The sequence below is a fragment of the Lentinus tigrinus genome (assembly GCF_003813185.1).
Source record: "Lentinus tigrinus ALCF2SS1-7 unplaced genomic scaffold L226scaffold_15, whole genome shotgun sequence".
NCBI lineage: Eukaryota > Fungi > Basidiomycota > Agaricomycetes > Polyporales > Polyporaceae > Lentinus > Lentinus tigrinus.
The window spans coordinates 99446-127319 of record NW_027137924.1 but is presented as its reverse complement, the minus strand read 5'-3'; the positions used below and the strand labels follow the sequence as shown (position 1 = coordinate 127319).

Sequence of the window (27874 nt, the reverse complement as noted above, 5' to 3'; positions counted from 1 at the left end):
CGTAGATGAAGGACATTGGTTCCCCAAACTGCCAATACCTCCGTATATTTGTGCCATACCAAGACGATCGATGTCCTCGTGATGTGCAGGATCCGGGACAGTGAGCTGATACAACGACAGCAATACTAGTCTTGAAAGGAGACCTGATAGCGAACGCCCATGCAGGGTGCACTTCGTGAGGTACCCTTCCCGAAATCATCCTTCCAATACTCACGCAGTTTCCTGGAAGGTTGCAGTTCCGTCGGGGCCTCTCTCACCGCGGACGTACATTGGTGACATCGAACGCGCCCTTGAAGGGTTTCAGGACTGCGCGATGTGCATAGGTGATGCCCCAGACCTGTCATCTACAGGCGCTTCCCGCTCGGTTCTACTCAATCTATACCAGCACCTTCCATGCTACACGAGCCCCTTGGCGAGGTCGCCATACCGGACCTCGGCAAGCGCCACCATTCGACAGCGGTGGATGGAATTAGCTGTGGGAGAATTATGTGCACCCGTGCCCCCAAGCTCGCCTGTTCAAGAAGCGGCTTTAGTTGACAACAAGATGGCGAACACATATATGTTGCTCCTTACAAGGCCTTAACGTAATACTGTCCCTCCCAATCGACAGCGCTGCAAAGTCTCACCTCCCTGCTATACGACCCACCGCAATGGCAACAGCACATGCTGCGACATTCTCAGACTCCCAGTGCAAGTTGGTGCGTAGCCATACATCCGGCTAGCATTCCATCCTGACGGGATACAACGTCCCTGGGAGACAGGCTGTTCCTAGTGCTCCCAGCCCCGACGACACTCTGGTCGATGTCAACAATGATCCCGTGCGTCGTAACAAACTGGCAAGCATTCCATCTGTTCACCTTATCGTGACTTGCTGTTACTGAGCTGTCTTATGATTGTTGGCAGATCGACGACAACAACCTGTTAAAGGGCGTCCGTATGACGACCAGCGGCCCCCAGTCGAGCACCCGCGACCTCATCGTGCGCCCCAACAAGCTCAATGTGAACGTCAATCAGACTGCGACGATTGAGACGACCACTGTCGAGGCGGAGTACACCGAGACTCTGATGCAATCGAACTACACCTCTGTCTCCATCAAGGTTTCGTCTCCCTAGTATGCTCAACTTGGTCCCCGTATTCTCTGCGCATTGCTCACGCGACTGTCTCCAGCGCCACCGCGAACGCCGACTACTCGACCGAGACCAGCTACAAGAACACCGAAACCGAGAAGACAATCATGGTGTCTTCGCGCTACCTGTTCCCTCAAGGACGCATCGACCTGAGCCCTCCGGGTACCGGCTACGCCGACGACGTGCAGCTCAGCCCAGCATTCTTGAAGGCCGTCAGCGACGCCCTCGCGAAGCCGACGAAGCTGGAACAACGTGAGGCTCTTGACGCTATATTCAAGGACTACGGAGAGGTCTACCGAACGAAGGTCCGTATCGGCGGAACCTTGTCGGCACACACTATGGAGACATTCAAGCGTTCTGTGGGTCATCCTGAGCTTTAGATGGCCGTGTCGGTATAGTCTGACATCGAAGCGTGTCTCGTAGGAGAATGAGAAGACGGTGAAGGAGGACGTCAAGGCTGGTCTTGAGGGGTCGGTCAAGGGCTGGGGCGCCGGGGTCACCGCGGGACACGGCAACACCGAGACGACGATCACTACCCAGCAGGGTCGAAAGCTGTCGGTCAAATATATTGTCACAGTATGCCTTCCTCCCAACCTCTTTAGCTTGACGCTTCTGATCTACTGTGCTACAGGGTGGCGACTACACGAAGATCCAGGAGACAACTCAATGGATTGCGTCCACGAACGACACGGATTACTGGCGCGTCATCGAAGTGGGGGAGACCATCGCTGTCGTCGACATGCTTCCCGATCCGATCAAGAGCACGGTCAAGGCGCTGATGACCCCGCTCCTCGGCAGGTGTGTCTATGCTCCAGTATCTGTCCGAGTCGAACTTTGCTGAACACAACGTTCTATCTACTTATAGGTGGGTGAGCGTTGAACGCGTACCGGGCACGGACAAGTACCCCGTTGGCATCTACCGGCCGCAGGGCGTCGTTCCTAACGGCTGGTTCTGGCTTGGACACGCTGCTGACTCTAGCAGGGCTCTGATCGTCAAGCCCACGTTGCCTCCCAAGTCAGGCCGGAACTACGCCGTCACGATGGGTAGCCCGGGTGCCGGTATGTTTGTCCATACGTCGTGTCTCACCCAGCTATCGCTGAGGTACACTCTCCACAGGCTTCACGGACCAGCCGTTCCCCAACCAGCCTGAGTACGCGTTCTTCTCGACGTATTTCGGTGGGTTCTCCGCGGGCGTGGCTCCCGGCACCACTCTCTGTGCGCTGCGTCCCGGACTGTTCCTTGACGGCCAATGGGAGCTGGTGAGTCCTATCCTGTGGTTGTTGGCGTACTGCATTGTTAATATGTGCTGAACAGCACGGCACTGCCATTAATACTTCGGTATACATAACTGTGAGTGTGATTGTTAGCGTGGCTGGAAGGAGGGGCATTTACCACTCTGCCTACACTGCAGCGTCCGGCATCTTCGCAAGACCCGGAGGACGAGTGCTTGGACCTGAAGCCTGTGGTAAGGGTCACCCAGACGGGGGTGGACAACCCTCCCAGGCCTCGGTGGGCGCTCCGCAAGAATGTGGTCTTGTTCGACTCTGATTGAGCACGGGCGACGGGCGAAGATGGTCTTGTGAATTCTTACTATTGAGCTCGAACGCGACGAGTGTTATGACAAGTTTTCGTACGATGTATATCGCAATGTACAGTGAATGATGAATTCGATGTAGTGGTTGTCCATGAGAACGAGAGAGCATGGCGTGCAGCAGACCGCGCCCAGGCTGTGGTCGGCCTAAAAAGGCTGCGTGACTGTGCGTGACCGCTACGCGACACCGCGTCGGGAGTGCGGGCGCCTGTCGAGCTCGTCGCGTTCTGCGGCTTGACCTTGGCTTGCTTGCCGCTTGACCTCCTCCATCGTCCTCGCCGTTCTCCCCGATGAACGGCCATTCCTATCCTCCCCAACAGTACTCGCAACGGCGGCAACACGACGGGATCGACCATCATGCCGCCAACGACACCGTCCAGGACGCCCACCAGCTCCTCGCGGCGTATCCGTATGGTTCCGCGACCTCGTCCACGCATGGTCAGTCTCCTCCTTTCCAAGCGCCTCTGCATGCTCATGGAAGGCCACTCCAAGTCGTGAGGCATCTCAGCAACTTGTCCATATCCGCCGCAGCGCCTTCCTATGTCCAGCCGTATGCTTCCGTTCCCTCCAATGCATCATACCACCAGCCCCGATTTCCCCAATACTCGGAGTATGCGCAGGAATTTACGCATATCATGAGTCCACAACAACCTTCTTATGGTGGATCGTACTGGGAGAGCACCAGGAACGAGGCTGTATACCACCTCGCTGGTCAGGGACCGTTAGTATTCTCGGTTAGTCATGTATTTTGCACAACGACTGAGTTCGACTAGATTGTACTCCTCAAACTACCAAGCACCTCCGCAATGGCCTCCAAACCAGTCTCGCCACTCCACATACCAGAGCCCTCCCTTCGCTCAGTCAGTGATTCAACATACGTCTCCGGCTGCGTCCTATCCCACGCCGCCACCACCTGGTATCTCTGCTTCGTCCTCATCGCTTGCTGGTGCGCTGGGTCCGCCTCCTCCTCAGAGGCCGCCGCGGCAAACATATCAGCCAAAGGACTCTCCGGCGTTCTTCAACAACTTCCTCAACCAGACGCCCATGCAGCAACCACGCGCATATACTCAGCCCCCGCGCGCTCCCCTTCCGCCGCCCCCTCAGCCTCAACAGTCTCGCTCTCAACCTATCGCGTTTGCGGACATACCGATGGCTGACCTTGGCAGTCCTGACCCGTTGGTGAACTCGCGTCCAACTCCTGAGAAGCTTATGCCCTTGACCCCGCGGAAGCGCAAGGTCGAGCAGTACTTGGAGTCGCCCACCATCAAGCGTGTCCAGATAGCGGATCCCAACCGACCTCTTCCGACGCCACGCGCACAGCAAACCCCGCCGCAAAAGATGGTCCACAATCGCAGTCAGAAGTCAATGGACTCGAGTCGTGGTTTGTCGACTCCTCGTTCGAACCAGACGCCTCCGCAGTATACGAACGGCCATAGCCACAGCCAAAGGCAGACCATTGAGGTAGTTATTCAGACCCCTTTCAAGCCAAGGAAGGCCCAGACCCCAGTGCTGACCGTTTCAAAGAACAAGTCGGCTCCGTCTTCCTCTGGCTCTTCTACCCCATATGTCGCCGTTCCGCCGTTCCCGAAGGCCTACCATACACCGATGTCCCAGAGGAAAGAGCGGCCCGAGGTCGTCATCACAACTACTAAATTGAGTGCGAAGGGCAAGGCGAGGATGCGGGCCGGCGAGGACGACGAGGATTTGGGTGGGTTTGGAACTGAAGAGGATGGCACACCGTCAGGACATCGGCGGGCGAGCGGGAAGTCTTCTTCGAAGAGGGCCACTGGTGAGAGAGACGAGAGAGGTGAGTGGAGTAGAGCATATACTGACTTGCCGAAGTTCTGACCTTTTGTATCAGCGCCGCTGGACAAGCTGTTGACGCTTCTGGAAGACATCTTCGAGGCGGAGGATGGGCTGCCTCCGGAGATCGAACCAGAGGACCTTCCTATGGACTGGTTCTCGCCGCTCACTGCGCCAGGGGCACCGCCACAACTACACCCTAACTTGGTCCGCAAGCTGATCACTCATATCACCAAGGTTGCACGCCCAAGTAAACGTCATCGGCTGAATTCGCGCGATGCGAATGGTACCGCGCAGACGCCCCGATACAAGGGCAGGATGGCCGACGTCGATGTTGCTACACTCTCGCGTATCCTCAAGATGCTCGAGCGCAGCGTTCGTGCGGGTGAAGATCTGGATCCGTTCCCGGCTGGGGTTGGTGCGACCTCCCAAAAGGCGGCCAAGGGGAAGAAGTCCGCGAAGAAGGCTCAAGCCGACGGCCGGTCTAAGTCTCAGTCGCCCGGTGCGCCAGCAGATGGTGACGCTATGCAGGTGGACCAGGCGTCTGCCGAGCAGCAGGCGATTACGGAGCAGGACATCGAGGGTTTGACTAGAACGCTCGAGCTCGCGAGGGACAGTATCTTGGCTGCGGACTGCTGTGTTGCATTGCTCGGAAGCGATCGGTTACCGAAGCAGGTACGTTGCACCGTCATGTCTGGCGGTATGATCCACTGGATCGACTGACGTTCACTCTTCCAGCTCTATTCGGAGGAGTTGATCACTGCGTCTCTTGCCGTTGTGAAGAACCACCTGACGAAGATTCTGTACCCGTTCGTGGAAGCCTCGCTGACAGACAGTCAGTTAAATGGGCTTCTTCGCGAGCTAATCCAACTCTCGGGGCCTGCCGACAGTGTTCTGCGTCGATTGCTGAGCGAGATATTCCAGGCCGTCTCCTCTATTCTACCCCGAATCAACGACTTGATATGCGCAGACACCATGGCCATGAGTGAAAGTATAATAATACAAGCTGTCTACATCGCTATTGGGCCGTTCTTCGTCGTCGAGGCAGAGCCGGAAGGGAAAGGCAAGAAGGCAGCTGCGAGCAATGTGATCGCGACGCTTGGTGGAAGTGCCATGAGGGGTCTGCGGTTAGATGCGTTGTCCCTGATCCGCAGTGTGAGTTCTATCCATCCGATCCTCTGGGAAGTCGCCGAGATACTGACGCCTCCTCTCAAGATCTTTGCCAACCACGAAGACCAGAGACCTTGGATCATCGAAGAAATCCTGTCGTCCCTCATTAAACTCTCAGATACCAAGCAACGAGCAGGACAGTTCCGGTGCGTCTCTCGCCCTATATGCGGGCGAATGTGGGGCTTATATCACCGCAGACTGCGGGACGGTCGGTCTATCAGGACTGTGTCCGCGCTGCTCATGCAGCTTGTGCAGACCTCTGCGCATGATGTGCGGGTGGAGGCTCGGGCCATTCGCAAAGCACGAGATCAGGCTCTCGCGTTGAAGCGACAGGAGAGTTTTACCGAGAAACCGCCCAAGGAGCCACTGCTGGATGAGCATGACCAGGAGGAGATGCGACTGTATGCGTCGGGTTTGGACTCTGCGACGAAGGCTGCGAAGACCATCATCATATTCTTGACCCAGAGGTTCGTCCATCAACCTGTGATGTCAGTAAAGGTCACTCTCGCTCATTGCACGTTAGGTCCGGCAAGACGAAGACCACAAAAAACTCCAACGAGGCGGAGTACCGTGCCATCTTCGACAACCTCATCTCAGATCTTCTTGTAGTCTTGTTCTGGCCTGAATGGCCCGCTGCGAGTCTTATCTTGAGTTTGATCTGCAAGTTCATGGTCAGTCCTCTCTCAATTTATGTTTGATACCAGTGCTGACGCATGCATGCAGGTATCTTCCCTGGACGATATCAAGTCGACCTCGCAGAACGACAACAATGCCGTGAAAACGCTCGCATTAGATCACCTTGGCGTCATTGCCGCACATCTTCGGACCAGCACACTCAGGTTCAAGCGCGATCCAGAAGACTCTATTCTGTTACCCCTCGACGAGGTATGTTGTGACCATCGACAATGTGGCGGGCCTTGTGCTGATGTGTCCATAGATCACGAGCGCTCTTGACAAGGACAAGCTCCAGCAGCTCGTCAGTGCCCACCAAGATCTGCAGGATAACCTGTGCAAGCGGTCTTCGGAGGATCAGGCGTTTGACGTGAGTACACTTCCGTTGTTGTACTCCGTCGTTTACTGACCATGAAACAGAGTGCTCGGGAGCTTACTGCCGTCATATGGGGTCATGAGCTCGCGCTTACACTGCAGCACTGCGAGAAGCTGTTGTCAGAAGATGGCGAAGTTGACCGTAAGAGCGTGAAAGGCTTGACGAAACAGCTGAAGATGTCCATGCGCGGAATTTGGGATGATCCTCCCGGCGATGTCTTTGAGCTTGGGTACGGATCCCACGTCTCCCGTTCTTCTGGTAACTCACGTCTCGTCTCTGCAGGAACTCGCAGGAAGAGATCATGAAGATCGACCGATTGTCTGAGGAGATCGGTACCTGCCAAAGCCTGCGCAATTCCTTCAATCCGATTCTAGCCGTTGTCCTGCAAGCCCTCGATGCGCCTCCGGTATTCATGCGAACCAAGGCCCTGAAAGCCCTGGGTCAGATCGTCACGAGTGACCCCAGCATCTTGTCCGCGCCGAACGTGAGAAGAGGTATCGAGACCCATTTGCTAGATAGCTCGCCTGCCGTACGAGACGCTGCAGTGGAGCTCATCGGGAAGTACATCATCGACTCTCCTAAATTCGCGTCGGACTACTACCAGCGGATCGCGGACCGTATCGCGGATACTGGCCTTGGTGTGCGCAAGCGTGTGATCAAGCTACTCAAGGCATATTACAGTGTCACCGAGGACAGGGCTGCACGAATCGACATTTGCGCACGCATCGTCCGTCGGATGCTCGACGAGGACGACACGGTGAAGGAGCTTGCTATCAAGACAATGGAGGAGTTGTGGTTCATGCACACGCCTTCGGCACCGAAGTCCGGTGCCGGTTCCCAGGACAAGTCCGAGCTGCTCACGAAGGTGGCGATCATCATGGGTGTTGCCGCGCAGTTCAACGATAGGCAGTCTCCTTTGGAGGACCTCTTGCACCGTATCATGGCGGACAAGTCGGACAACGAGAGGACCCAGCTACACCAGCGGTATGTCGAGGTCTGCGAGACGCTCATCGACGGCCTCGTGGATGCCTCAGATTTACCTGGCTTCGTAAGTCAACCTCCTGAGACATCCGCGGTTGCGGCGCTGACAACTTGCGCAGACTGTTTTGAACTGCGTCCAGACGATCTACCTCTTCACCTCGGCATATCCGGCAGTTCTATCTGGTGCTAATGCCGCGACGCTTCTGCCGTACCTCAAAAACGCCGCGAACGTGAGTTGTGCTTCTTTTGTTGGCCGATCGTGGCTCATCCCCTTGCAGGCCGAGGAGCAGACGACCTCGGACTATCTCCTCCGCATCTTCCGAGCATCTATCCCCCACATGCCGAAGACTGCAGCCAAGTTTGGGCAAGAGCTGCAGCTAGCCCTCCAGCCTATGATCCTCAAGCCTTCTACAGCCGCAGGGATTTTGGTGAGCAATTTCGAGGGTTTCCTCTTTAAAAGTACTGACTATGAGCAACACCCAGGGATTGCAAGAGACTGTCGCTTGCATGTGTGCGACTGTACATCATCTCACGCATGATTTCGGCCGTCTTGTGGCCTTGCTGCGTTCATGCAATGGTGCGTATGTGCAACAGTGTGAATATGTGTAGCATTACTGAACCTTTCGATCATAGCTCGTTTGCAACAATCCATACAGAAGCCGGTTGCCCAAGCGCTTCCTCCTCCGGAGCAGCGAGCTCTCACCATCCTACTCTTCATTATATCCCTGCTTTGCGAGCATTGCAACTTTGACCTCTTGCGTGTGGAGGAAGAGAGTAAGTTATGAAGTTTTGTCTGGTTATATCCGCTAACCACGAGAGCTACAGAGTTCAAGGACGACATCGACAAAATCACGAAGGTATGACCCTCACTACCAGCCCGCATCAACAGTACTTATGTTTCCTTCGGAACAGAGCTCTGTGACTGAGCACGTGTACATGTGTCTGCTCAAGTTGTATCAGAAGTACCAGGATCAGGGCTTGCGAGGTCGAATCTTGCAATGTTTGGGTAAGTCGGTCTCTGCTCATGAGTTTTGCGGTCGGATCTCATCAGCGCGGCTATGCCAGGCTTCCTCTTCCGAGCCCAACCTGCCCTGATGACGGCTGAGCCCTCTGCGAAGATTATGGACGATATCTTCACCTCGCCCATTGAGGACATTCGAGGCCGACTATTGAAGATCTTGCAAGACTTCTTGGTTGCAGAGGCTGCAAAGCATGCTGCGAACGAGAAAGGTGGGGCATTCACAGGCTGATATGGGTTATTGTACCTTACACACATTTCCTCTCAGCGTCCCTGGGATCAAAGGGCAAGAACTCAACAGGCAAGGTGAATATGGAGGAGTTGATAGGGAATACCGACGGTTTCGCAGACTCAGGGTGAGTGGACGACGTTGGCATTCGCGCTGAATCAAGAACTAAGAGGCATCGCTAGTGTGAGCTCTGCGATCGTTCAGCGGTATCTTGACAAGATCCTGGAGGCGGCTCTGTCGCAGAATGGACAGATCCAGGCAGCTGCAGTTGACATCCTCACATTCACCATCAAGCAGGGTCTCGCTCATCCTCTCCAGTCTTTCCCCGTCATCGTCGCTCTTGAGACTAGCCCGAGCAACCATCTTAGCTCGAGGGCCAGCGCGCTTCACGCCATATTGCATGCGAAGCACACGTCCCTACTGAATTCGCGCTACGTCAACAGCGCCCGAGCTTCCTTTGACTACCAGAAGCGGCTTACTCCGGACGCAGTCAAGGGCTACCGCATGCTCCCTGGTCCTTCTGCGTTGTTGCAGCGGTGGTATACACTGGCACGTGAGAAGCGAGCTACTAAGCTCGACTTCCTCCGGGCTCTCGTGAAAGTCTTCGACGTCGAACTTGGCAAATCCACACAGGTAGGTCCAGCCCCATGTTCATTTGGTTGCGATCTAGAGCTGAAGGTGAACCCTGCAGGATGACGTTGACTTCACCCGGTACATGGCGGAGAACTTCGCATCGTTCGAGTACAAGACACAGGAGGAGCTCCTGACGGTGATCAAGTCCTTGACCGCCGTCCTCTCGACCGCTGGGATGCAGTTGGTCGAGATCCTCTCGCCGTCACACCTACTCGCCCAGTTGCATGGCACCAGTCAGCCTCTCCGGGCCTCGGCCCTGGACGTGCCTGTGCCTATGGACGTCGAGTCCGGGACGTCACAGTCGGGCCAGATTCACCATATCCAGCAACCAACGGGGACCGAACCTTCCCAGACATCCCTCCCGGCGAAGTCACACGACTTCGGGATGCTGCGGAGCTCACTCATCGTGGCAATGATCATGCTGCTGAAGGCGCACTTGAAGGCGTTGTATGGTATCTCAGAAGAGTGAGCTTGAGTCCGCGTCTCCAGATGACGCAAGGAATGCTGACCGTCATCGGTATCGGTGTAGGAAATGCTCGAAGTTCGTAGTCGGGAAGAAGAGCGCTGTGGGAGACCGACCTGCCACGCGCAAGCATGAACGGCCGATATCGTGGGATGGCTTACCATTTGCCACTGCACCCATGGTCACGAGTGAGAACGCGACTGCTCAGACTGCTCGAGTAAGTCGTGACTTTCGTCGTACAAGATCCGCTCATTTGCTGACGGGCCTGCACAGTTCTTGGAGATCTGGAGCGAGGACGGCGTCGCAGCGGAACCTGAAGACGACATGGCTATGTAACCGCAGCATGAACTCGAATATGCTACAGAATGTTATAGATATTGGGCACGTGTGGTAACTTATTGTACGTTTCGTTGGTCTCTTTCTCGTCTTGCTACTGCATGCTGTATGGACCGTGCTGCTGCTGCCACAAAGGACTCTGTGCTGTCACAATAGTCGATCAGTGTAATTATAGAGTACAATCCGCGCAGTTAATAAACCAAGATGCACTCGATGCACGCCAATTCTGTTCTACTGCATCAAACATCTACCTTGTATGCCCCCCAAAAAACAAATGAACAGTGCTAACTATGGCTATTCGCTGCTGACCTTAGGCGTAGTTGTCCCCGAGGCAGGCACGGACGGCGGCATGGAAGGCGGCATGGACGGTGGCATAGACGGTGGCAGCGGGATCTCAGCAGGTTGCGGGACTACAGGCCGGACGACTTTGCCATCCTCGAAGATGACAGGGCCCTTCGGCATCTCCCCGATGAGCTCCTTTGTCGCATCGTCCAGCGCGGGCTCGTCTTCGAACTTCCACTCGAGCTCGCCTCCGTACGCCGTCGGGAGGTCCTTCGGGTGGATGAGCGTACGCAGAGTGGGGCCGGGATCCTTGCCGAGGATGTAAATCTTCCGGCGCGTTCCCTCGTCGAACCAGTTCTACGGGTCGTCGAAGCGTCGGCGTCAGCAGAATGCGTCATAGCAAGAAGCTCGAGCAGACGCCGCGGACGCACCTTGATCCAACCCCATACGGTAGGGAAGAACGAGGGGGAATTGACGACGGCGATGGTGCTGAGGGTCTCGGGGTAGTTGGCGGTCGCGAGCGTGGAGGCCTCCTGGAGGTGCGAGCGGAGGTTCCAGAGCAGGTTGAGGGAGACGGCGTCAAAGTCGATGATAGTGGTGCAGGAAGAGATGGGGGTCGGCTCGATGGGACGCGGATGAGCGCTGCAGAGACGGAACACAAATCGCGTGAGGGTCTCGTAAAGGACAACACTGTTTTGGCAGCGCAGGAAGATGGCGAGGATGCCGGGGGAGAGTTGTCACAGGATGTCCGTGCCGGATCGGCAGCGCGAAGAGAAGCCAGACGGAGAACAGGTAGAGGGATATGGCGGAACAGGTGAGGAGGTGGAGCGACATGTGGACGAAACGAATGGGGGCAGCGGTGAGGTCAGAGGGCGGTCCTTCAGTTTCAGAGCGCAAATAAGTATTAAATGGGGCTCACATGCGTTGGTAGCGACGCTCGGAGGGCACGGCAGCGAGCTCCTTCTGGATGGGCGGCGTGAGGGAGGCGAGGCGGTAGACGTATACCGGCAGGCCGTTCTGCAAGGTGTGTGGATGAGGACAGAGATCAAACGCACCCTGGGCGACGATGCGGGCGGGTGGGAGGGTGGAGGAGCGGTTATGATACCTTGTCACGGCGTCCGGTCCAGCGGGGGTAGAAGCGACGTGCACCCTCAAACTCGTCCACGGGGAAGGAGGCGTAGAGGGGTTCGACGTTGTGCTTCGCGCGCCATGCCTCAGCGTCGGCAAACTGCTTCATGGCCTTCTTGGGGTCGAAGCGGCGCGCACGCAGGAACCGCCTGTGCGCGTGTGCATTGCCATGACATGCGGATGCATACGCGCGAGCGCGGGTGGAGAGGCGGGGGAAAAGATAACATATCATTCAGCGGAGGAAGGCGTGAAGGAAACGAAAAGGTACGGACAGGAGGGTGACTTCGTCATGGCTTGGGCGTGGCCTGTCTGGATGGGCCGGGGGGGAGTAGAGGCGTGAGGTTGCGAGGATGTCCTTGAAGGCGTTGAACGCGGCCTGCTGGTCTGGAGTGAGGTTGTGGAGGTGGCCTGTGGTCACGTCTGGATTGATGACCTCGACTCTGGGCGGGTGGTCTGCGCTGGACGAGGAGAAGAAGGAAGACATGCTCGCGGGAGAGGGTGGCAGCTGCTGGGAGCGGACGAGCGGTGGCAGAGCCTCGAGTGGCCCACCGCGCGCGGCACGGTTCGCCCGGTGTATCGATTGTGTAAACTGGGCTAATCCCTGTAATTAACCCCATTAGTCCCACTTATTATGCCTGCTTATCGTCCTAATAACCGTGCTCTAACAAGTGGAGTCCGATCGCATTGATAATTCCGCCATCCCTCTCCCCGTCCTCGTCTCTCTCCCCCGCCCATCCCCTCTGCTCCAGACACGACGAGCCATGTCCGCCACACAGACCAAGACCGCCGTCGCAGACCACCTCAAGTCCCCCGAGCGCGAGCTCACCCCCGCCGCCGCCAGGCTCCGCTCCCCATCCCCACCCGCCCACGCTGTGTCCCGCGGCGCGTCCCTTGCCCCCGCGTCCCCCAAGTCCGCCGCTGCTCGTCTGACCTCCCCTGCACCCGAGCCCCCACTCCGCGCGACCCCCGCCCCAGAGCGCACACCAGCACCCGCTCTCAAGGACGAGCCTGCGGACGCCAACACCGACGCTGATGCCGGAGAAGACGAGGTGCGCCCCGCCGGAGCGCATCCCGACCGTCTGCGTGCTGACATCGCTCTCTATCGCATCCCAGGTCGATCAGGACGATGTCATTGACCTCGATACCTTCAACCAGATTCTCGATCTCGACGAGGACGAAACTCACGACTTCTCTTTCGGCATGACCGAGGCGTACTTCACCCAAGCAAGTACAACCTTCACAGACATGGACAACGCCTTGTACGTATCGCCCAGAATCTTCTCGTTCGTCGCGTTGACGCTTCTCCGTCCTCTCTAATCCACGTGCGATGCTTCGCCACACCAATCGTCGCTGTTGCTTCATTTCCGTCTTCGTCCGCGCTCCCCACAGTGAGAAGAAGGACTTGCCGAAGCTCTCGTCCCTCGGCCACTTCCTCAAGGGCTCTTCCGCTGCACTCGGCGTCTCCGCGGTCCAGGCCACATGCGAGCACATCCAGCACTATGGCGCCCTCAGGGACGAGGTCATTGGCACAGACCTCACGCCCGACGAGGCGCTCGCCAAGATCGGCCCGCTCCTCAAACGGGTCAAGAAGGAGTACGGGATTGCGGAGAAGTGGCTCCAGAGGTGGTACAAGGAGCACGTCGTCCCCGCCGAGATCTGAGCGACAGGCAGGTAGACGGCTGGTCCGTCGAGCCGCACTGGAACTCGATGTGCGTGCTCGAGCTGCTTGATCGGCGTTTTGGCTAACGGAATGTCTTGCTGTCTGTCATGTGCGATGGTGTATATGGTAAGACAGTGGTCGCGTCATTTCTCGCATGTCTCCTGGTCCATGCCGCACGCGAGTCGGTTCGTTGTTCGGTCCGTGGACGACGTTGTTGTTGACGCAGGGAGGAGGCGTGAAGTCGGAAGAGCAGCAGAAGCAGAAGGTTCCATGTAAAGTTGTATGTTATATCGAGACTCGCGTGCCGCTACTCAACACCAGTGTATCCATCCATTCCACGATTACGATCCATCCACCCTTACCATGCAATTGCCACTACTGTCTTACAAGCAGCCACCCCGTAAACATGCTTATATCGCAACCACAACCCATCTTTCGCAGCTGTATTTCTCCCGTCGATGCAAGTTACTTACCCGCTATCACCACGTGTATACGTTTATGCTACCCTATTATGTTACTCTCAAGTTCAGCCTAGCGATCTCACAAAACGCCGAGTCGCCTCGGGCGGAGTGACATCATGCATATGTAGCTTGTCCGTACGCGCAGGCGGTGGATCTAGGGTTGTGGATCTCGACCGTCGGACCGCGCTTGGGAGTCTGAGGTCGTGTCCTCCCTCGAAGAGTGTATGGGTATTACACTGACGTTGACCTTCTGATCTCTTCGTTCTAGATGATATTCCGATTCCGCGACGCTCTCAGTGCTGCCCTTGCGTGCACACGATATTTGCCCTCATCTCTCCGTCACTGTCGACCATAAGTACTGCAGCTGACTCTTCGGTGGCTCGAGAACGAGATGCGATACAAATGAGGTGCACCACTCGTGCACAAGAGGGGAGGCGCAACTCACCTCAAGTCGATACCAACAAGCCAAAATGGCATGCACGTTACGTCGAATTGAATACCAGTGACGAGGTAGGCCCATATTCCCAGAGGTTGGGCACGTCCTGGAGCTGCTTCGAAGATTGAACAAACGCGACATACAATCAGCAGAGGCAAGACTTCGAGGAATTGCCCGGGCCCTACGAAATCATGAGTACATATCAATACGCAGCCTGAGGATAAGGCTTAACCCAGTACTTGCATCTGTAAACGAAGAAACAAGAGGTCGCATTCTCGACCTCGCTAGCCCGAGTCCCCTGTAGTGTTGCCGCAAGTTGTAAGCCAGCTTGCGAACTGGCTTGCGTGGGCTGGTCCCACGGGCAACTCGTCAAAACTTGAACGCATTCGGACAACTTGCCAGTTGGTTCCCACGACGTTCATTGGCTGAGCTATGGCATGCCGAAAGCAGGCGTTCAGACGTCATACACTGCTCGCCGCCACTTGGCTTCGCTCATCCACTACGTCTAGCTGCGCAGTCTCTCTCTTGGTAAATACCTCCTCCTGCGCTGCACTCCTAAGGATCTAAAACTCGGAATTGTTCGATATCCTCTGTGTTTCACTTCACGCTCACCTAGCTGCTCGCATGCAAGCGCCTCCACCGGCTGTCTACAAACCCAACCCTTGACACCCTGTCGCGTCGTGCCGCGCCCTCCTTAGCTCGAGAACGGTAGGATGCGAGTATGGTACAATGTGTAACTATTTTGAGTATTTTATTATGCGATTGTCATATAAGAACCCAAAGTTGCGACCGAGATGAGAAGTGCAAAACCTATGTGCACTTCAGCATTTCGAAGCTCAAAATTACTATCAGTGCCATGAGAAAGTGTATCCACTTCTTCTCTCCGCAGCCCTCGACGTCCTCCCAGCTCAGGCATCGTCTGTTTCATGTGAAGAGGTGTTTTCCTCGAGCAAGGAGACCATCACAGAACGCCGTACCAAGATGGCCCCGGACCTCCTTTCAGAGCTACAGCTGCTGAAGTTTGCACACAAGCAAAATCGACTTTCGTTCACGTCGTCCTTGGTCGCAGATGAGCAGGATTATGGGATCGAGGGCAAGGTTACAGACACTGCTGTGCGCGAGCTGCTTAATGCCGGAAAATGCGCAGAACTTCAGGAACTATTGAAGAATAAGTAGCATACATGTATTCCTATTGTACGCGCGCTATCTGACACTCAGTCGGCGGCGACCTGCAACCTGTACACGACACTTGCCTCCTCTCCTCCTCCTTCCCGAGGCTATGCGCGTCTATCTGAACCTGAAATGGTAAGCCCCGCAAGCCGAACTGGCGCGCTGGCTTGTCGGAGCTTGTGCGGCAAGCCCATCACCAGCTGCCAGCTTGCAAGGCAAGCGGCTTACCTTGCGGCAACACTAGTCCCCTGGTGGAACCGTACAGACGACGGTAGGCGGTGGGCGTCTGCTATCTTGTCTGGAAGACGTCACATGATGCGGCCCGTGGGACAGTTCGTGAGGCGCAGCGACTCCGCGAGTCGCGACCGCGTTGTTCTCGTCCTCTCCACACTGTTTCTGCCTCCTTCCTCGCTTTCAACAACATCGCCGATATGAGCTTCAACGACATAGAGACTGGACTTGCACAGCGCCCACTCTCCCCTAACGGCGTACCTCAGTCTCCCGAAGAGTCCGCCTTCGTCTCCCTACAGTCCTCGCTCTCCCTGCAAGTCTTCAAGATCAATTCAAATGTCCAGGGTATCTTGAAGCTGGTTGACCAGCTCGGGACGGCGAGGGACTCCGCGCAGCTCAGGAAGTCCCTGTGAGTATATGAAGATCCTTGAGTATAGACGAGCGCCACTGATGCATGGAATCCCGCTATCTCAGTCATGACCTGACCGAGTCGACGCGGGCAATGGCAAAGCGGGGCTCCGATGACCTCAAGAAGCTTGCAACGATGCAGGCCATCCTGGTATGTCTAACGCGACTGCATATACCCATGTCCGGACCAATCATGACCGCGTACGCAGCCCCGGTACAAGACGTCATTGCAGAAGACTTCCCATGACTTCCAGCTTTCCCTCGTTGCCTTCCAGCGCGCTCAACAGGTCAGCGCCGAGCGGCAACGCACGGTAGTGGACGGGGTCAAGCTCGTAATGGAGGAGGAAGAGGGTGGAGGGTGAGTCTCCTTCGACGCGTCGGTTTCGTCGCAGACACAGTAACCCTCGCTGTGCTATTGTTCAGACACGAGCAGGATCGCGCCTCAAGTCCATCGCCCGAGCAGCGTCAAGCACAGATCCTACAGACACAACTATCCCCTCAAGAGCTCGCGTTCCAGGAGTCCATCATCCAGGAGCGAGAAGCTGACATCCGGGAGATTGAGAGCGGCATCCACGAGCTCCACGAGATCTTCCGTGACCTCGGTACTCTCGTCCAGGAACAGGGTGGCATGCTCGGTGAGTCCTGCCCACTTGTTGGCTAGCTGCGGCCGTCGCAATACAAGCATGCTCACCACTGTCTCCACAGATAACATAGAGTCGAATATATCATCCATCGCGGTCGACACTGCCGGCGCTGCGGAAGAGCTGACTACTGCGCACGAGTACCAGCGACGCGCTGGCAAACGCGCACTGTGTCTCATGCTGGTCCTAGTCGTCGTCGTCTGCGTGGTCCTCTTGGCAGTACGTATCCTCCTTGTCGTCGCTCGTTGTTCCACCGGAATACCAATGCTCTGTTGAACCCACCGCAGATATTGTCATGATCGCCGAGTGTGACAAGTTGACCACCACCTATGTGACGACGCTTACACCTATGTGACGACGCTTAGAAGGGACGACTATGACTTCCGCAGTGTCCCCTGGACTTGTACACGATCGTTGGATGGCTTATTATGCTCTATGCTATATTCCCCTAGTTCTGGTGACGGTGATTGTTGATATCCTTGTTTATGTTGCTACTTATAGTCGCCGTTGTACGTTCGCTGCAGTTGACATTGAGATGTGGCATGGATGCCATCGCTATGCTGCACAATCTCAGCCAACCAATCGCAAGGTATGCACACGCGTAGAACACGTATCGAAAAGCGAAAACAACGGAGCAAGTGACACAAGGATAACAAAGGTGAAGAGGGAAACAGCTGAAACGATACCAGACATGGATAGCGAGTATAAAAGATAAACAGCCTACTTGCGAGAGGGTGTTGTCCGTGCGCCTCGTACACTGCCCCGCCCGTCACCACGTCCGCGACCCCGGGCGCTCCCTCCAGATCCTCCACGAGCCCTCGGAGCACTTGGTCCGCCACCTTGCCTACTGCGACCAAGAGAGGCGGACGCGCGAGGTGCCGAGGTGGCTCTTCTACGTCCCTTGGCCCTGGGTACGTTCGCTGGTGCGTTCGTCCGCGCAACCGCCTCCCTTTCCTGCCGGCCTCGGATGCGTTCACTCCGTCGGGGGGAAGGTGCGTCCTCGCTGGATTGCCTTGGCCTCTTCCGAGGAGAGGCACGTACACGCTCGGGTTCAGGAGTGACGTCTGCCAGACGTTCAGGCGAGACGCGCTCTCTGAGGCCAGTACCAGGCTGCGGCTGGAGAGAGGTGTCCCTACCCTCAGGGTGTGCCGAGGGCTCGTGGACGTGCTGGGGAAAGTCGTGTCGTTCACGATCCGACACAGAAGACGCCGCGCTTGACGAAACGTCGCTGTCATCGGAGGACGAGGAGTCGCCCGGCACATAGTCGGGTGAAATCTCATGTGTAACACGATCCCCACGTTCCAGATTGTGCGTGTGTAGGAAGTCTGACCAGAAGGCATCAAGATGGTCGGGATTGGACCACTTGTCGGCGTACTCGACTTCTTTGCCCTTGGGTGGACTGTGGTAGTCAAAGGCGGTGTCCAACCATTCCCGGAATGCTGTGCTATCGAAGGTGGGTGCGGACGTGTAGAAGCGGTCCATGGTGTTCCTTAGCTTCGCATCGCCGCCAAAGAGCAAGCCGCTCTTCGAAGTCCTGCGCTTGAAGAAGGCGCTGATTACTTCTGGTAAGCCGTCCTCGTCAGTGAAGTTGTGAGGGAGCCAATGTAGAGCGCTGTAGAAGACAACGTAGAGCAGCGACTCCATGTCGTCCTGTATGGTGTAGCGACGTATGTTCTTCGAGTCCCGAAGCATCTTGATCGACATGAAATCCCAAGTCCCCTGTCGACGCCGTGAGCATACGGAGTTCTAGCGACTTTGGAGGAGACATACTGCGCGCCCTGGTTGCAAAGCCTGACCTGACTCGTCCACATTCCAGCTGCATTCCCAATCAATCAAGTATCCTCTGCGAATGTCGCTACCCCGCTCTTTGACCAACAAAATGTTTGCTATGCTGATGTCTCTGTGTAGCCGACAATTTCGCGCTAGCGCATCCTTCATCACTGCGAAATACTGCATCAGCAAGGCGAAGGGAGATCCCAACTACAGACGCACCAATGAACACGTCATAAGTCGCGTGAAGCAGCTCCTCTGTGCTGCGGAAGTATCGCAGGTCGTAGCCTACAGGGCTGACGACCAGGCGGTAGTGCTTACGTCCAGCGACCTGAGTATCAACTCCACGATACGCCTGACATTTCCACGGTTCAGAGACAAATGTGTCCGTGAGGGTCTTCTGTAGCCCTCGGCCTGCCAACAATCCTGTCAGTTCTCGATCGGCCTTGCGAGAGGAGTATGCGACTTACGCGACGGTCCGATATCTTCATCTTCTGCGTCGTACAGAACATCCCCGTGAGTCAATGCTGTAGGAACATTCTGTACGTTGGCAGCGTTCAGTCGGTGAAGCACGTCGCCTTCCTTGCCTGTGGTACTATGGGACCGCCAGGTGTCTTTGAGAAAAACGACGCTGTGATCGGTGGTGTCAACCGCCCAGAAGCCTCTAGTCCCGCGACCAGTGAGAGAAAGGGAGGAAATAACAGGGCGAGAGACAATGAAGCGCCGAGACGTTTCATCACCTTCTGGGTTACTCTGCAGGACGTGGATCGCAGTCACACGCCCGGGTTCGTAATGATACCTCAGAGCTTGATCCAGCTCCTCTCCATCTACGTCGAGCTGCAATCGTACCTCTGTGCTGATGAGGGTGCGGAAAAGGGCTTCTTCGTCGGCGTGGGCGACTTCGACAGTCATATCATGACCTCGTCCAGCGTGCGCTGTCTGGGAGAATCGCCATAGAAACTCGCAGAGATGCTCCGGTTGTTCCCTGATGTCGAAAGACTCGGTGAGGATACAACCGGAACGATCCCATCGGAGTATACGTGCAAGGTATCCGAAGATGGACACAGTGAATAAGAAAACGCGGTGTTGACGAGCGAAGACCTCCCCAGCGAACGCTATGTGCTGGGCAAACACCTTCTCAGCTCTCTGGACAACAACTGAGGGTCCTCCTTCGTCGTCAGACCCATAATCTTGCATGAGATGATGCGATTTACGAGTCTCGGGATCCGTCCCAGGTGAGGGGTCAGAGCAGATGTCGTACATAGGGTCCGCCTCGATCTTGAAGAAGAGTTCTAGGTAGCCGAATTCTGCCCGAGAAGCCGTCGCACATTTCTGTATGATATCTGCGTGCGTTGTGGTAAAACAGCAGATATCAGGTTTCATATAGCCCAGCCGCCGAGGGTGCAGACTACGCGTCGCGGTGTTGTGGAAAGTGTACCCAGGGCAGCAGGGCTGAGGTGAAGATTTCCCATTGAGTGCTGCGAGCTACACGAAGCATATTAGCTGTAAGGCGGACCGGAAAAAAATTGCGTACTCACGAGTGGTTTGATGATACCTGCAGCATTCCCTGCATGGTAAGGTAAGGATGTGAACGCGCCACTCTGCGGCGGTCCACTACGATCGGCGGTGGAGGGAACATGAAGGAAAGAGTCGAGGAAGAGCTGGACAGGCATCGGTCCAAGAATGCATTGTCGAGTAGCTGAAAGGTGCTGTAGGTTACGAGCCATGGCACGGTCTGGTTCGAGACCAAGGGTACGGTGCGAGCTTCCGCTCAATGCCATCGGGACGTTGTAGACAGGAGTCGTAGTCGACGGGTGAGCCATTCAGATATGCCAGGTAAAAAATAGCACACTGGTATGTAACAGTTTGGTGAGCTATATGAGCAGGAAGAAGGTCAAGCTGATGTCGCACAGTGGCGGCGGTGAGTCGTAGGCTCGCGCCAATCGCAGCACCCGGCCCGGGCGACGTTCAGCAGCGAGTGATTACATAAACTCACATGTTGGGTCGAGCGTAAGTTGTACTACTTTCGCATTCGTGTTGGCACTCGCTGAGGTATCCAGGTGTGGGTCCTTAAACTTAAAGGCCGAAAGATATTGCGACTGGATTTCCTCGACAGGCTCTTCAAGTTGTGTGACTCGGACGCGGTGACTGTTAGTTGACCGCTAGCAGCTGACATGAAGGGTAAGCAGAAGACCGAACATCGTTCGGAGATTGGGCACGTCTACATATCATTACATTGTGTGTAGGTTACTATGACAAGTACAGCAAGACAACCGTTCCATGCGGACATAATGGTCAGAGCACTGAAGGAGGACAGCAAGATCGTGGAGCAGAATAGCGCACTCGGCGCAGAACTCGAAAAAGGCAAAGAGGAGGTGATGGAAGACACGAGAGCCTACTTGCGGGAAGTAGTCGTCCGTGCGTCTCGATCGCTGCGGCTGCGACTACGACTTCCGCCTCTGGTCCTTGCGCCACCACGACTTGGTGTTCCGGCAGCACCACCCCGCCCACTGCTACGCGAGGTAGACGCTTGATGTTTTGCGGCGGCTCCTCTACGCCCCCTACCCCTGGGTACTGCGACGGGAGCAGGCATTTGCGCAACCGCCACCCTCTCCTCATGCTCTCGAATACGCTTACTGCGGCGGGGACCCTCTGACGGGCCTGCCTGAGAACGGGTGATGCGGGTGATATGTGCACGCTTTGTATCGGTATCGGAGGGGGTGGGTGAGCCCTGACGTGGACGCTTGTTCGATGGACCTCGGGCAGCGTGTACGGGCCGCACGTCAGGAACAGGGGAAGGGCTTGATGGCCTCTTGGAAGGTGTGGGCGGTGTGGGTGCCTCGAGAGGAAGGGAGAGCCTAGGCAGGTCATGATTGAAGCGGTCGTTCGCTTGGAGCTTGTGGGTCTTCAGGAAGTCCGACCAGAACGCATCAAGTTGCTCCGAACTCCACTTATCTTTGTACAGCTCGTACTGTTCTCGACTCGCGGGGGCAATGTAATTCATGACTGTATCCAGCCATTCTTTGAGAGCTGAGTCACCGAAGGTGAGGCTCCTGGTGTAGTGGCGATCCTGCGCATTAGCGAGCTTCCCAGCGCCGCCTACAGAGCTGTTACGGAACGCATCCCTGTGCTTAAAGAACGCAGCTATACAATCAGCGAGTGTATCCTTGCCATAGTTATGCGGGAGCCAATGGAGTGCACAGTATAAGACGACATAGAGCAAAGACTCCATGTCGTCCTTGATGGTCTGACGATATATGTTCTCGTGGTCTAGACACAGCTCTCGTGACATGAAGAGCCACGTCCCCTATACGAGCAATCAGCAAGACGCACGAGGAAGGTTAGGTGAGTGACAATTACCGCGCGTCCGGCCTTGGCAGCCAGCCCGGATTCGTCCACAGTACAAGACGATTCCCAGTCGATAAGGTATCCCTTCCGAATAGTTTGATCTTCACGGTCCCTCACAAGAATGATGTTACCAGGGCTGATATCTCGGTGTACGCGAGAGTCCTTCTCCAACGCATCCCGCATCGCTAAACGGGAACGTATGAACAGCATGGTTCGATGTATGCAAACATGCGCTGAACACCTACCAGCGAAAACATCATAGCTGGCATTGAGAAGTTCTTCTGTACCGCGCAGAAACCGCACTTCATAGCCCACCTGCTCCAAAACGAGGCGATAATGCCTACGCGGGGAGATATGTATGTCTTTGCTGCCGGCGAGGTGAACCCAAGGTTGCGACTTGTATTCGTCCGTTATGGTTGACTGATAGTCACCAGCTGCAAGGTGTAGGATGAGATGAAGCTTTCAACTTCGTGTAACAGGCAACTCACTCGAGAGCTTCCGTCCATCGTTCGGAAGATGCCTTGGCACATCACCGTGAGCGACAACATGGGGAATATTGCGCACGCCATCTTCGGCCATGTGCCGCAAGATCTCGCCCTCCAGATCGCTGATAGCAGTAGTGCGCCAAGTGTCCTTCAAGAACACGACCCGATGACTAGAGGTATCGACGGCCCAGAAACCCCTGGTACCCCTGCCACACAATGACAACGGAGAGATGACGGGTCTGGAGACCAGTAGGCGCCGCCAGATATTGGACGGCTCCCCGTGATCGAGAACCTGAATTGCCATAACTTTTCCAGGTTGGTAGTGTTGTAGTACTGCCTGGCGTAATGCCTGTCCGCTCACGCCTAATTGCAGCGCAGTTGCTTCCGTGACCAGGGTTTCAAAGATGGCTTCCTCTTCGGTCAGCGCTGGCTCGACCGTGACGTCGTGACCGCGACCTGCTGCCGAGGCCTGCCCGAACCTCCACAGAAACTCGCATAAGATCTCGGGATGTTTGCGAATGTCGAAAGACTCGGATACGATGCAAGCAGAACGGTCCCAGCGGAGGAGACGAGCGCACGATCCGGCCATGGAGATGGAAAAGAAGAATTCGCGGAACTGGCGAGCGAATACCTCTACGACATATGCGATGTGCTGTCCCCGTGCCTTGTGCAATTCCAACACAACGGCAGGTACTCCCGCAGGTGCGCGGTTGGAGGCGAAGCTTTCATACACGGTGTCAGAACCAGCGATGGGAATGGCATCGGTGAAGTCGTCGTGGGATGGATCGGGTTTGACCTCGAAGAAAAGCTCCGCATGGCCAAGCTCAGAACGGGAAGACAGCTCGCAACTCTGCAACAAATCAATGGAACTGGTGGAGAAGCAGCAAACGTGAGGTTTCATGTAGCCAATCCGACGTGGATGTACGCTCCGTGCGGCAACGTCCTCGAAGACAAAACCCGGGCAACGAGCTTTCTGCTGTTTCCTGTCGTTAAGAGCAGCGATCTTTCTGAGGTTAGTAAAACAGGACTGACTATACTCGGGATAACTCTCACCAGTGGCTCATAGATCTCCTGTGGCGACTTGGCAGCTGCGGGAACTGCTCTGAACGCGTTTCTGCTCGGGAGGTAATGTGAACGGTCTTCTGTGAGCTCCGCCACGGGAAAGAATGTGGCAATGAAAGATTGGGTCGGCATAGATCTTGTGTGAGGTATCGTCGCAAGGTAAGGGAACATCATAGACGCATTGTCGAACGGAGCCAGAGGTGTAGGATTGCATCAAGAGAGGGATCATGTCGTCGTCAGGCAGGGGTTGTGAGCAAGAAGGAGGAGGAGGAGGAGGAGGGTATGTTTGTAGTGCAGTGAGTAGTCCTGCAGCCACAATACATGGGTGGCGCTCAGCGCTCATGGGCGCTTGAGGTTGCCACCCCTGCACCGCGGCCCGCCGCCGCACACAAGGACGGTATGTACCAGACGATACCTCCGGGTCTTCGTCACTGGCAGCACAATGGACGACGAAGACAGGGTGGGAGAAATCGACGCTGGCATGAGCCCAACGCGTATAAAATATGTACGGAAAGTTATGGACGGCTACGCTACAGTAATATACATCATGTACTTGTGCTGTGTGTGTACAATGCAGAGGTCAGTCCGGGGATGCAGAATCATGGAGAGAGATCTAGGAAGCATATACTTGAGCGACTACGAGGTTTGGTATCTGCGGACGTGCACCCGTCCTTGCGACGGGCCAAACGTAGAGGGCGCGCTGCGAGGGGCGGGCTTGTCGGTGACGACAGACTCTCCAACGGGCTTGTCCTTGAACGTCAGCAAGTCATAGAGAGAGGCTATCTGGTTCCCCTGAGACATGGCAAAATGCAAATCAGACTGACGCCCTGACAACAGGGAACTCGAAGCTTACCTTCTGCTCCAAAATGTCAATGACTTCCCGCAGGTGATCCGCGAGCACGTTCCGCTTAACGACATTGGACACCGGGTCCATGTCCTTATACTGGTCAGCAAGCTCGACGTATATGCTAGATTGCATGTCACATGTCAGCTAAACCACTGCAGCGGCCGTGTCAAACAAACGTACCTCTTGTAATGTGCGAAATCGTCCTCAAGCTCCCTCAACACACGCGCCAGCACCGTTTGCGGTGGCACCCGATCGTCCATCCGGTCCCTCGCAGACTTGGCAGGGTAGCCTCTCCGTTCGCGCTCGCGCACATCCGGTTCTTCTGCGAAGCACTCTTCCGACTCCTCATCGTGGTACTGGTGCATCCTCGAGTGCTCTTGCACCCACTCTGCAGCCTGCTCGACCTCAACCGGGCGTCGGCGTCGTCTCCTATGGCACATCGTGCACGTCTCCGCGTGATGCTCCGGTGCAGAGAAAAACAACCGCTCGAGGCGTGCCCCGCGGATCTGGGGAAACGGTGTATCTGCGGTCGTCTGCGCTTGTGGTGCAGTGTGCACACGCCGCTTTTGGCTTGCAGCCGCAGGTGTAGGTGCAACAGGCCGAGAGGGCACAGTAGGCTGCTGCGTGATGTCCGCTTGAGTATACGGAGAGGGAGGACGACTACTCTCTGTCTGACTGGGCTCGCCAGCGAAGCGAACGGAGTGCTCGAGATGCGCCAGCGGGACTTGAGGTGCGGAGCCGGAAGGATCGTCGTCGAGCATCATGGACGGCGAGCCAGCACGTGAAGCCATCCGCGACTGGTTGGGTTGCGGATTCCGCGACCAACTTCGCGATCCCTCTTGAGAGGCCGAGCCGGATTGCGACTGTGAGTCGTCCTGTGAACGTGACTGGATGGAGCGCTCCGAACGACGCTCCTCGACCTCCTGCGTGATGCGACTGACCTCGCCAACGTCTAGGAAGGGCTTTGAAACGTTGGCGACAGCGCTAACACTGGGCCCTTGAGACGACGCGATCGTGGCATAATCAGTTCGCATGGTCCTATCCGCTGCTCCGACTCCCAATCGTCGACCAGGGGAAGGTGTAGGAGAGCGGCGACTGATAGACTCTTCCGACTCCTCATCCTCGCTCGCGTCGGAGTGCACCGACGGAGCCCGCGGTCGGTGAATCTGCGGCTCCTGCTGCTGCGGTGCTGGTTTCCCCTCTTCTCGGCTGGTTTCCTCAGCGGACTCCGCGCTACTCTCCTGGTCATTGCTAGCGGACTGCTCTCGGAAGCTGCGACGCTCCTTCAACCCTTCCTCAACTACCCCACGCAGTACCTCCACTTCTCCTGCCAGTCGCTCGACTTCTTGCCTGAGCTTGTCTACTTCCTTGCCCTTCTCGGCCAGTGCACGGGCGTCCGAGTCGCGAAGTGATCGAAGTTCAAGAAGAAGCTGCTTGTGTTCCGACAGTTCTGCCGTCAGTCTTGTAAGATGTGAGCGAAGAGTTGTGATCAGCGCCTCTAGTGCTGATGAGGGCAGACCACATTAGCATGGCACATAACCTGTGATATGCCAGACGGACCTTTCTTCTCCTCGACGGCAGCCTTATACCGCGCCTCTGCTGCGGCAAGTCCTGCCTGGTCTTCTTCTGCCTTCCTTTTTTGCTGCTGTATGCGTTCGCGCTGGCTTGCAGCACGTCTGGCCCCAGGTGCCGCCTCGTCTCGCATAATGCTATGCTCATGCTCCATAATGCGTGTCCGTTCCCGCACCACTTCCTTCTTGCAAGCCTCGAGCTCGAGCTCCAATTCTCGCACGCGTCGGCGGGATACACTGTTCTCGGCTTCAAGGTATGCCAACTTGTTCTGCACGACGCTTAACGTGGCGATGAGACGAGCTGAGTATTGGCGATGAGTCTTCATATGTCATGCGTCTAAATGCAGAAGGAACACATACCTTCAGCCTCTGTGGTGTCCTTAGGATCGTACCCATAAAACTCCACCTCCACCTTTGAAGGCGAAGCAATGGCCGACGTCAACCCAGTCACGTCTGGCAACTGGACACTCTTCTTGAACGGTGTCGCGGCGTATGGCGTCTTAGGAGGCTTCTCGTTCATCATCTCCCGCAGAGGACTCCGTTGACGTCGAGGCTTGGAATGAACTGTGCTATGATGGTACGCCTTTGGTGTCGCATCGGTGGCTGGCCTCGTATTGCGCTTCATCATAGCATCGGCCTCGGCCTCAATCTCCTGCGCCAAGCCGCGCGCCATGTTAGTGAACTTCGAGGACTCGTCCCTTTCCCTGAGACTCTGCTTGAGGGAAGGCGTGGCTGGGAGAATGTTCACCTCAGGTTCTACATGCTGGGAGACGCTGTTCTGAGCGTAGGACAGAGACTGGTTGATGCGGCGCTGCGGACGTGGCGTGGATGCGGGAAGGTTGGAAGAGGACGAGGGAGGGAGATGACGCGCAAGAGCCGTTCGATCCGGCGTCGAGGTTCGCAGAGAGATGTTCGCTAGGCGGGGTGACGGCAGGCCCTGCGCGCTGCGTGGCCGCTTGGGGGAAAATGTCATGTGGCTGAGGGCATCCGCCAGTCTGGGTCTCGAGTCCTGCTGTGGAGGTGGTGACAGAGGTCCGTTCGTGTCTGAGCCGGACGACGGAGAGGAAGAGCGCGCGGATCGAATAGTACCAGGAGGTGCGTGCCCCGACTGGAGGACACGATCTAGCTCTGCGGTGTCGTCGACGATGAGGGGGTCGAAGTCGACGACACTTGCGGTCTGCGATGTTGCACGATATCAAACATTGCGGCGAAGTAAAGGAGCAAAGATGACGAACGATTTGTCTCGATTTTGTTGAGTTGGCGTCGAAGCCTCTGACTCGCCCCGCGATTCCAGCCATGATACCCTGCAATGGACGGTCGGGATCATACTCCGCCCCACTGAGACTGAGATCCCTCCTCGGTGCTCTCCCTCCTCCCAAGCCCGCACTAAAAGTGAGCGCGCTGGCGTGATGTGCTGCAGTGGACAACGATTCGGCGGCGTATGGCTGCGCGCCGTCGTCGGTGTGATACGACCACGCTTGAAACCTGCTTTGCTCATGAGGGTCGAAGTCATCGCCAGAACGATGATCAAAAGAGGCAAAAGCAGAGAAGGGAGGAGAGGGCACAGAGGCGTGTCGGGGGTACTCCACGTCGGAGTACTCGTCTGGGGTGGATGAGAGGTGGAGAGAGAGGTCGGTGTGTTGTAAATTGTGCTCGAGGAGGACGCGTTGGTGCTCCTGCTCGTCGCCCCTGATAGAAAAGTCAAGCTGCGCTGCCCGCCTTGACATGGCTGCCGGATGAGAGAGGTGTCGCAGAGAGAGCGAAGGCGGCGCGGAGGGCGGGGAAGACGACGAGGACGTGGTTCGAACCCAAGCGCCGGACCCTTCAACAACAACGCGTCAGTCACGTGCTCGCGAGCGGCCTGCACAAGTTTTCCGAGGCGCCCGTGCCGATCGTCTCGCGGACTTGGCCTCCGCGCAGGCTTCCACCGCAACTCTTCCCAACTTTCCTCGCCCTGCTTACCTCCTGTCATC

General features: G+C 56.3%; 9 protein-coding genes across 9 annotated transcripts; 5 read left to right on the top strand and 4 right to left on the bottom strand.

Moving 5' to 3' along the window:
- Positions 1 to 360: 360 nt before the first annotated feature.
- On the top strand, positions 361 to 2809 carry L226DRAFT_90255 (pleurotolysin B precursor). Its single transcript, XM_067687324.1, has 10 exons — positions 361 to 698; positions 762 to 836; positions 904 to 1112; positions 1169 to 1487; positions 1552 to 1704; positions 1760 to 1926; positions 1994 to 2187; positions 2246 to 2388; positions 2444 to 2479; positions 2541 to 2809. The coding sequence occupies exons 1-10, from the start codon at positions 651 to 653 to the stop codon at positions 2679 to 2681; spliced, it is 1485 nt and encodes a 494-aa protein (XP_067534459.1). The 5' UTR covers positions 361 to 650; the 3' UTR covers positions 2682 to 2809.
- A 146-nt stretch (positions 2810 to 2955) lies between these two features.
- Positions 2956 to 10642, top strand: L226DRAFT_613702 (uncharacterized protein). Its single transcript, XM_067686533.1, has 24 exons — positions 2956 to 3158; positions 3213 to 3441; positions 3494 to 4527; positions 4582 to 5198; positions 5262 to 5678; positions 5739 to 5839; positions 5891 to 6160; positions 6217 to 6364; positions 6417 to 6578; positions 6631 to 6735; positions 6786 to 6970; positions 7024 to 7789; positions 7842 to 7952; positions 8001 to 8150; positions 8206 to 8299; positions 8356 to 8496; positions 8548 to 8579; positions 8635 to 8728; positions 8788 to 8952; positions 9009 to 9096; positions 9152 to 9602; positions 9661 to 10067; positions 10132 to 10282; positions 10339 to 10642. Exons 1-24 carry the CDS (start codon positions 3011 to 3013, stop codon positions 10399 to 10401), a joined length of 6129 nt encoding a protein of 2042 aa, XP_067534458.1. The 5' UTR covers positions 2956 to 3010; the 3' UTR covers positions 10402 to 10642.
- Positions 10395 to 12320, bottom strand: L226DRAFT_535806 (CRAL/TRIO domain-containing protein). Its single transcript, XM_067680990.1, has 5 exons — positions 12084 to 12320; positions 11789 to 11960; positions 11603 to 11700; positions 11115 to 11373; positions 10395 to 11040 (listed from the first exon to the last, which is right to left on the bottom strand). The coding sequence occupies exons 1-5, from the start codon at positions 12293 to 12295 to the stop codon at positions 10696 to 10698; spliced, it is 1086 nt and encodes a 361-aa protein (XP_067534457.1). The 5' UTR covers positions 12296 to 12320; the 3' UTR covers positions 10395 to 10695.
- A 252-nt stretch (positions 12321 to 12572) lies between these two features.
- On the top strand, positions 12573 to 13471 carry L226DRAFT_464531 (histidine-phosphotransfer domain, HPT domain-containing protein; the record flags this gene model as incomplete). Its single annotated transcript, XM_067675866.1, has 3 exons — positions 12573 to 12860; positions 12925 to 13070; positions 13201 to 13471. The coding sequence occupies 3 exons, from the start codon at positions 12573 to 12575 to the stop codon at positions 13469 to 13471; spliced, it is 705 nt and encodes a 234-aa protein (XP_067534456.1).
- Positions 13464 to 14189, top strand: L226DRAFT_90121 (uncharacterized protein). The gene has a single exon (XM_067687322.1). The coding sequence runs from the start codon at positions 13626 to 13628 to the stop codon at positions 14004 to 14006; it is 381 nt and encodes a 126-aa protein (XP_067534455.1). The 5' UTR covers positions 13464 to 13625; the 3' UTR covers positions 14007 to 14189.
- On the bottom strand, positions 14139 to 14752 carry L226DRAFT_90159 (uncharacterized protein). The gene is made up of 3 exons (XM_067687323.1): positions 14608 to 14752; positions 14378 to 14549; positions 14139 to 14311 (listed from the first exon to the last, which is right to left on the bottom strand). The coding sequence occupies exons 1-3, from the start codon at positions 14639 to 14641 to the stop codon at positions 14272 to 14274; spliced, it is 246 nt and encodes an 81-aa protein (XP_067534454.1). The 5' UTR covers positions 14642 to 14752; the 3' UTR covers positions 14139 to 14271.
- A 1032-nt stretch (positions 14753 to 15784) lies between these two features.
- On the top strand, positions 15785 to 17600 carry L226DRAFT_488025 (t-SNARE). The gene is made up of 6 exons (XM_067677218.1): positions 15785 to 16178; positions 16244 to 16328; positions 16387 to 16535; positions 16601 to 16812; positions 16883 to 17037; positions 17106 to 17600. Exons 1-6 carry the CDS (start codon positions 15970 to 15972, stop codon positions 17115 to 17117), a joined length of 822 nt encoding a protein of 273 aa, XP_067534453.1. The 5' UTR covers positions 15785 to 15969; the 3' UTR covers positions 17118 to 17600.
- Positions 17312 to 20455, bottom strand: L226DRAFT_90085 (uncharacterized protein). The gene is made up of 5 exons (XM_067687321.1): positions 20127 to 20455; positions 19059 to 20073; positions 18811 to 19002; positions 18589 to 18758; positions 17312 to 18537 (listed from the first exon to the last, which is right to left on the bottom strand). Exons 1-5 carry the CDS (start codon positions 20409 to 20411, stop codon positions 17539 to 17541), a joined length of 2661 nt encoding a protein of 886 aa, XP_067534452.1. The 5' UTR covers positions 20412 to 20455; the 3' UTR covers positions 17312 to 17538.
- A 3484-nt stretch (positions 20456 to 23939) lies between these two features.
- L226DRAFT_90071 (uncharacterized protein) lies at positions 23940 to 27684 on the bottom strand. Its single transcript, XM_067687319.1, has 6 exons — positions 27137 to 27684; positions 26262 to 27078; positions 25891 to 26202; positions 24511 to 25834; positions 24337 to 24451; positions 23940 to 24275 (listed from the first exon to the last, which is right to left on the bottom strand). The coding sequence occupies exons 1-6, from the start codon at positions 27626 to 27628 to the stop codon at positions 24120 to 24122; spliced, it is 3216 nt and encodes a 1071-aa protein (XP_067534451.1). The 5' UTR covers positions 27629 to 27684; the 3' UTR covers positions 23940 to 24119.
- Positions 27685 to 27874: the final 190 nt, after the last annotated feature.

Coding starts and splice junctions, on each gene's coding strand:
- L226DRAFT_90255 (XM_067687324.1), top strand. CDS start 651: ATGGCAACAGCACATGCTGCGACATTCTCAGACTCCCAGTGCAAGTTG. Junction 1,113..1,168: donor ATCAAGGTTTCGTCTCCCTA/GTATGCTCAACT, acceptor GACTGTCTCCAG/CGCCACCGCGAACGCCGACT. Junction 2,480..2,540: donor ATACTTCGGTATACATAACT/GTGAGTGTGATT, acceptor CCTACACTGCAG/CGTCCGGCATCTTCGCAAGA.
- L226DRAFT_613702 (XM_067686533.1), top strand. CDS start 3,011: ATGAACGGCCATTCCTATCCTCCCCAACAGTACTCGCAACGGCGGCAA. Junction 7,790..7,841: donor CCTCAGATTTACCTGGCTTC/GTAAGTCAACCT, acceptor CAACTTGCGCAG/ACTGTTTTGAACTGCGTCCA. Junction 8,497..8,547: donor CTTGCGTGTGGAGGAAGAGA/GTAAGTTATGAA, acceptor CGAGAGCTACAG/AGTTCAAGGACGACATCGAC.
- L226DRAFT_535806 (XM_067680990.1), bottom strand. CDS start 12,295: ATGTCTTCCTTCTTCTCCTCGTCCAGCGCAGACCACCCGCCCAGAGTC. Junction 11,961..12,083: donor CATGACGAAGTCACCCTCCT/GTCCGTACCTTT, acceptor ACACGCGCACAG/GCGGTTCCTGCGTGCGCGCC. Junction 11,374..11,602: donor GAGCGTCGCTACCAACGCAT/GTGAGCCCCATT, acceptor CTGCCAAAACAG/TGTTGTCCTTTACGAGACCC.
- L226DRAFT_90121 (XM_067687322.1), top strand. CDS start 13,626: ATGTCTCCTGGTCCATGCCGCACGCGAGTCGGTTCGTTGTTCGGTCCG.
- L226DRAFT_90159 (XM_067687323.1), bottom strand. CDS start 14,641: ATGCGACCTCTTGTTTCTTCGTTTACAGATGCAA. Junction 14,550..14,607: donor TTCTTCGTTTACAGATGCAA/GTACTGGGTTAA, acceptor ATGATTTCGTAG/GGCCCGGGCAATTCCTCGAA. Junction 14,312..14,377: donor CTTGTTGGTATCGACTTGAG/GTGAGTTGCGCC, acceptor CTCGTTCTCGAG/CCACCGAAGAGTCAGCTGCA.
- L226DRAFT_488025 (XM_067677218.1), top strand. CDS start 15,970: ATGAGCTTCAACGACATAGAGACTGGACTTGCACAGCGCCCACTCTCC. Junction 16,329..16,386: donor CAACGATGCAGGCCATCCTG/GTATGTCTAACG, acceptor CCGCGTACGCAG/CCCCGGTACAAGACGTCATT. Junction 16,813..16,882: donor GGAACAGGGTGGCATGCTCG/GTGAGTCCTGCC, acceptor CTGTCTCCACAG/ATAACATAGAGTCGAATATA.
- L226DRAFT_90085 (XM_067687321.1), bottom strand. CDS start 20,411: ATGGCTCACCCGTCGACTACGACTCCTGTCTACAACGTCCCGATGGCA. Junction 19,003..19,058: donor TGAAGATATCGGACCGTCGC/GTAAGTCGCATA, acceptor GATTGTTGGCAG/GCCGAGGGCTACAGAAGACC. Junction 18,538..18,588: donor CTTTGCAACCAGGGCGCGCA/GTATGTCTCCTC, acceptor CGGCGTCGACAG/GGGACTTGGGATTTCATGTC.
- L226DRAFT_90071 (XM_067687319.1), bottom strand. CDS start 27,628: ATGTCAAGGCGGGCAGCGCAGCTTGACTTTTCTATCAGGGGCGACGAG. Junction 26,203..26,261: donor GGACACCACAGAGGCTGAAG/GTATGTGTTCCT, acceptor GCCAATACTCAG/CTCGTCTCATCGCCACGTTA. Junction 24,452..24,510: donor GATTTCGCACATTACAAGAG/GTACGTTTGTTT, acceptor CATGCAATCTAG/CATATACGTCGAGCTTGCTG.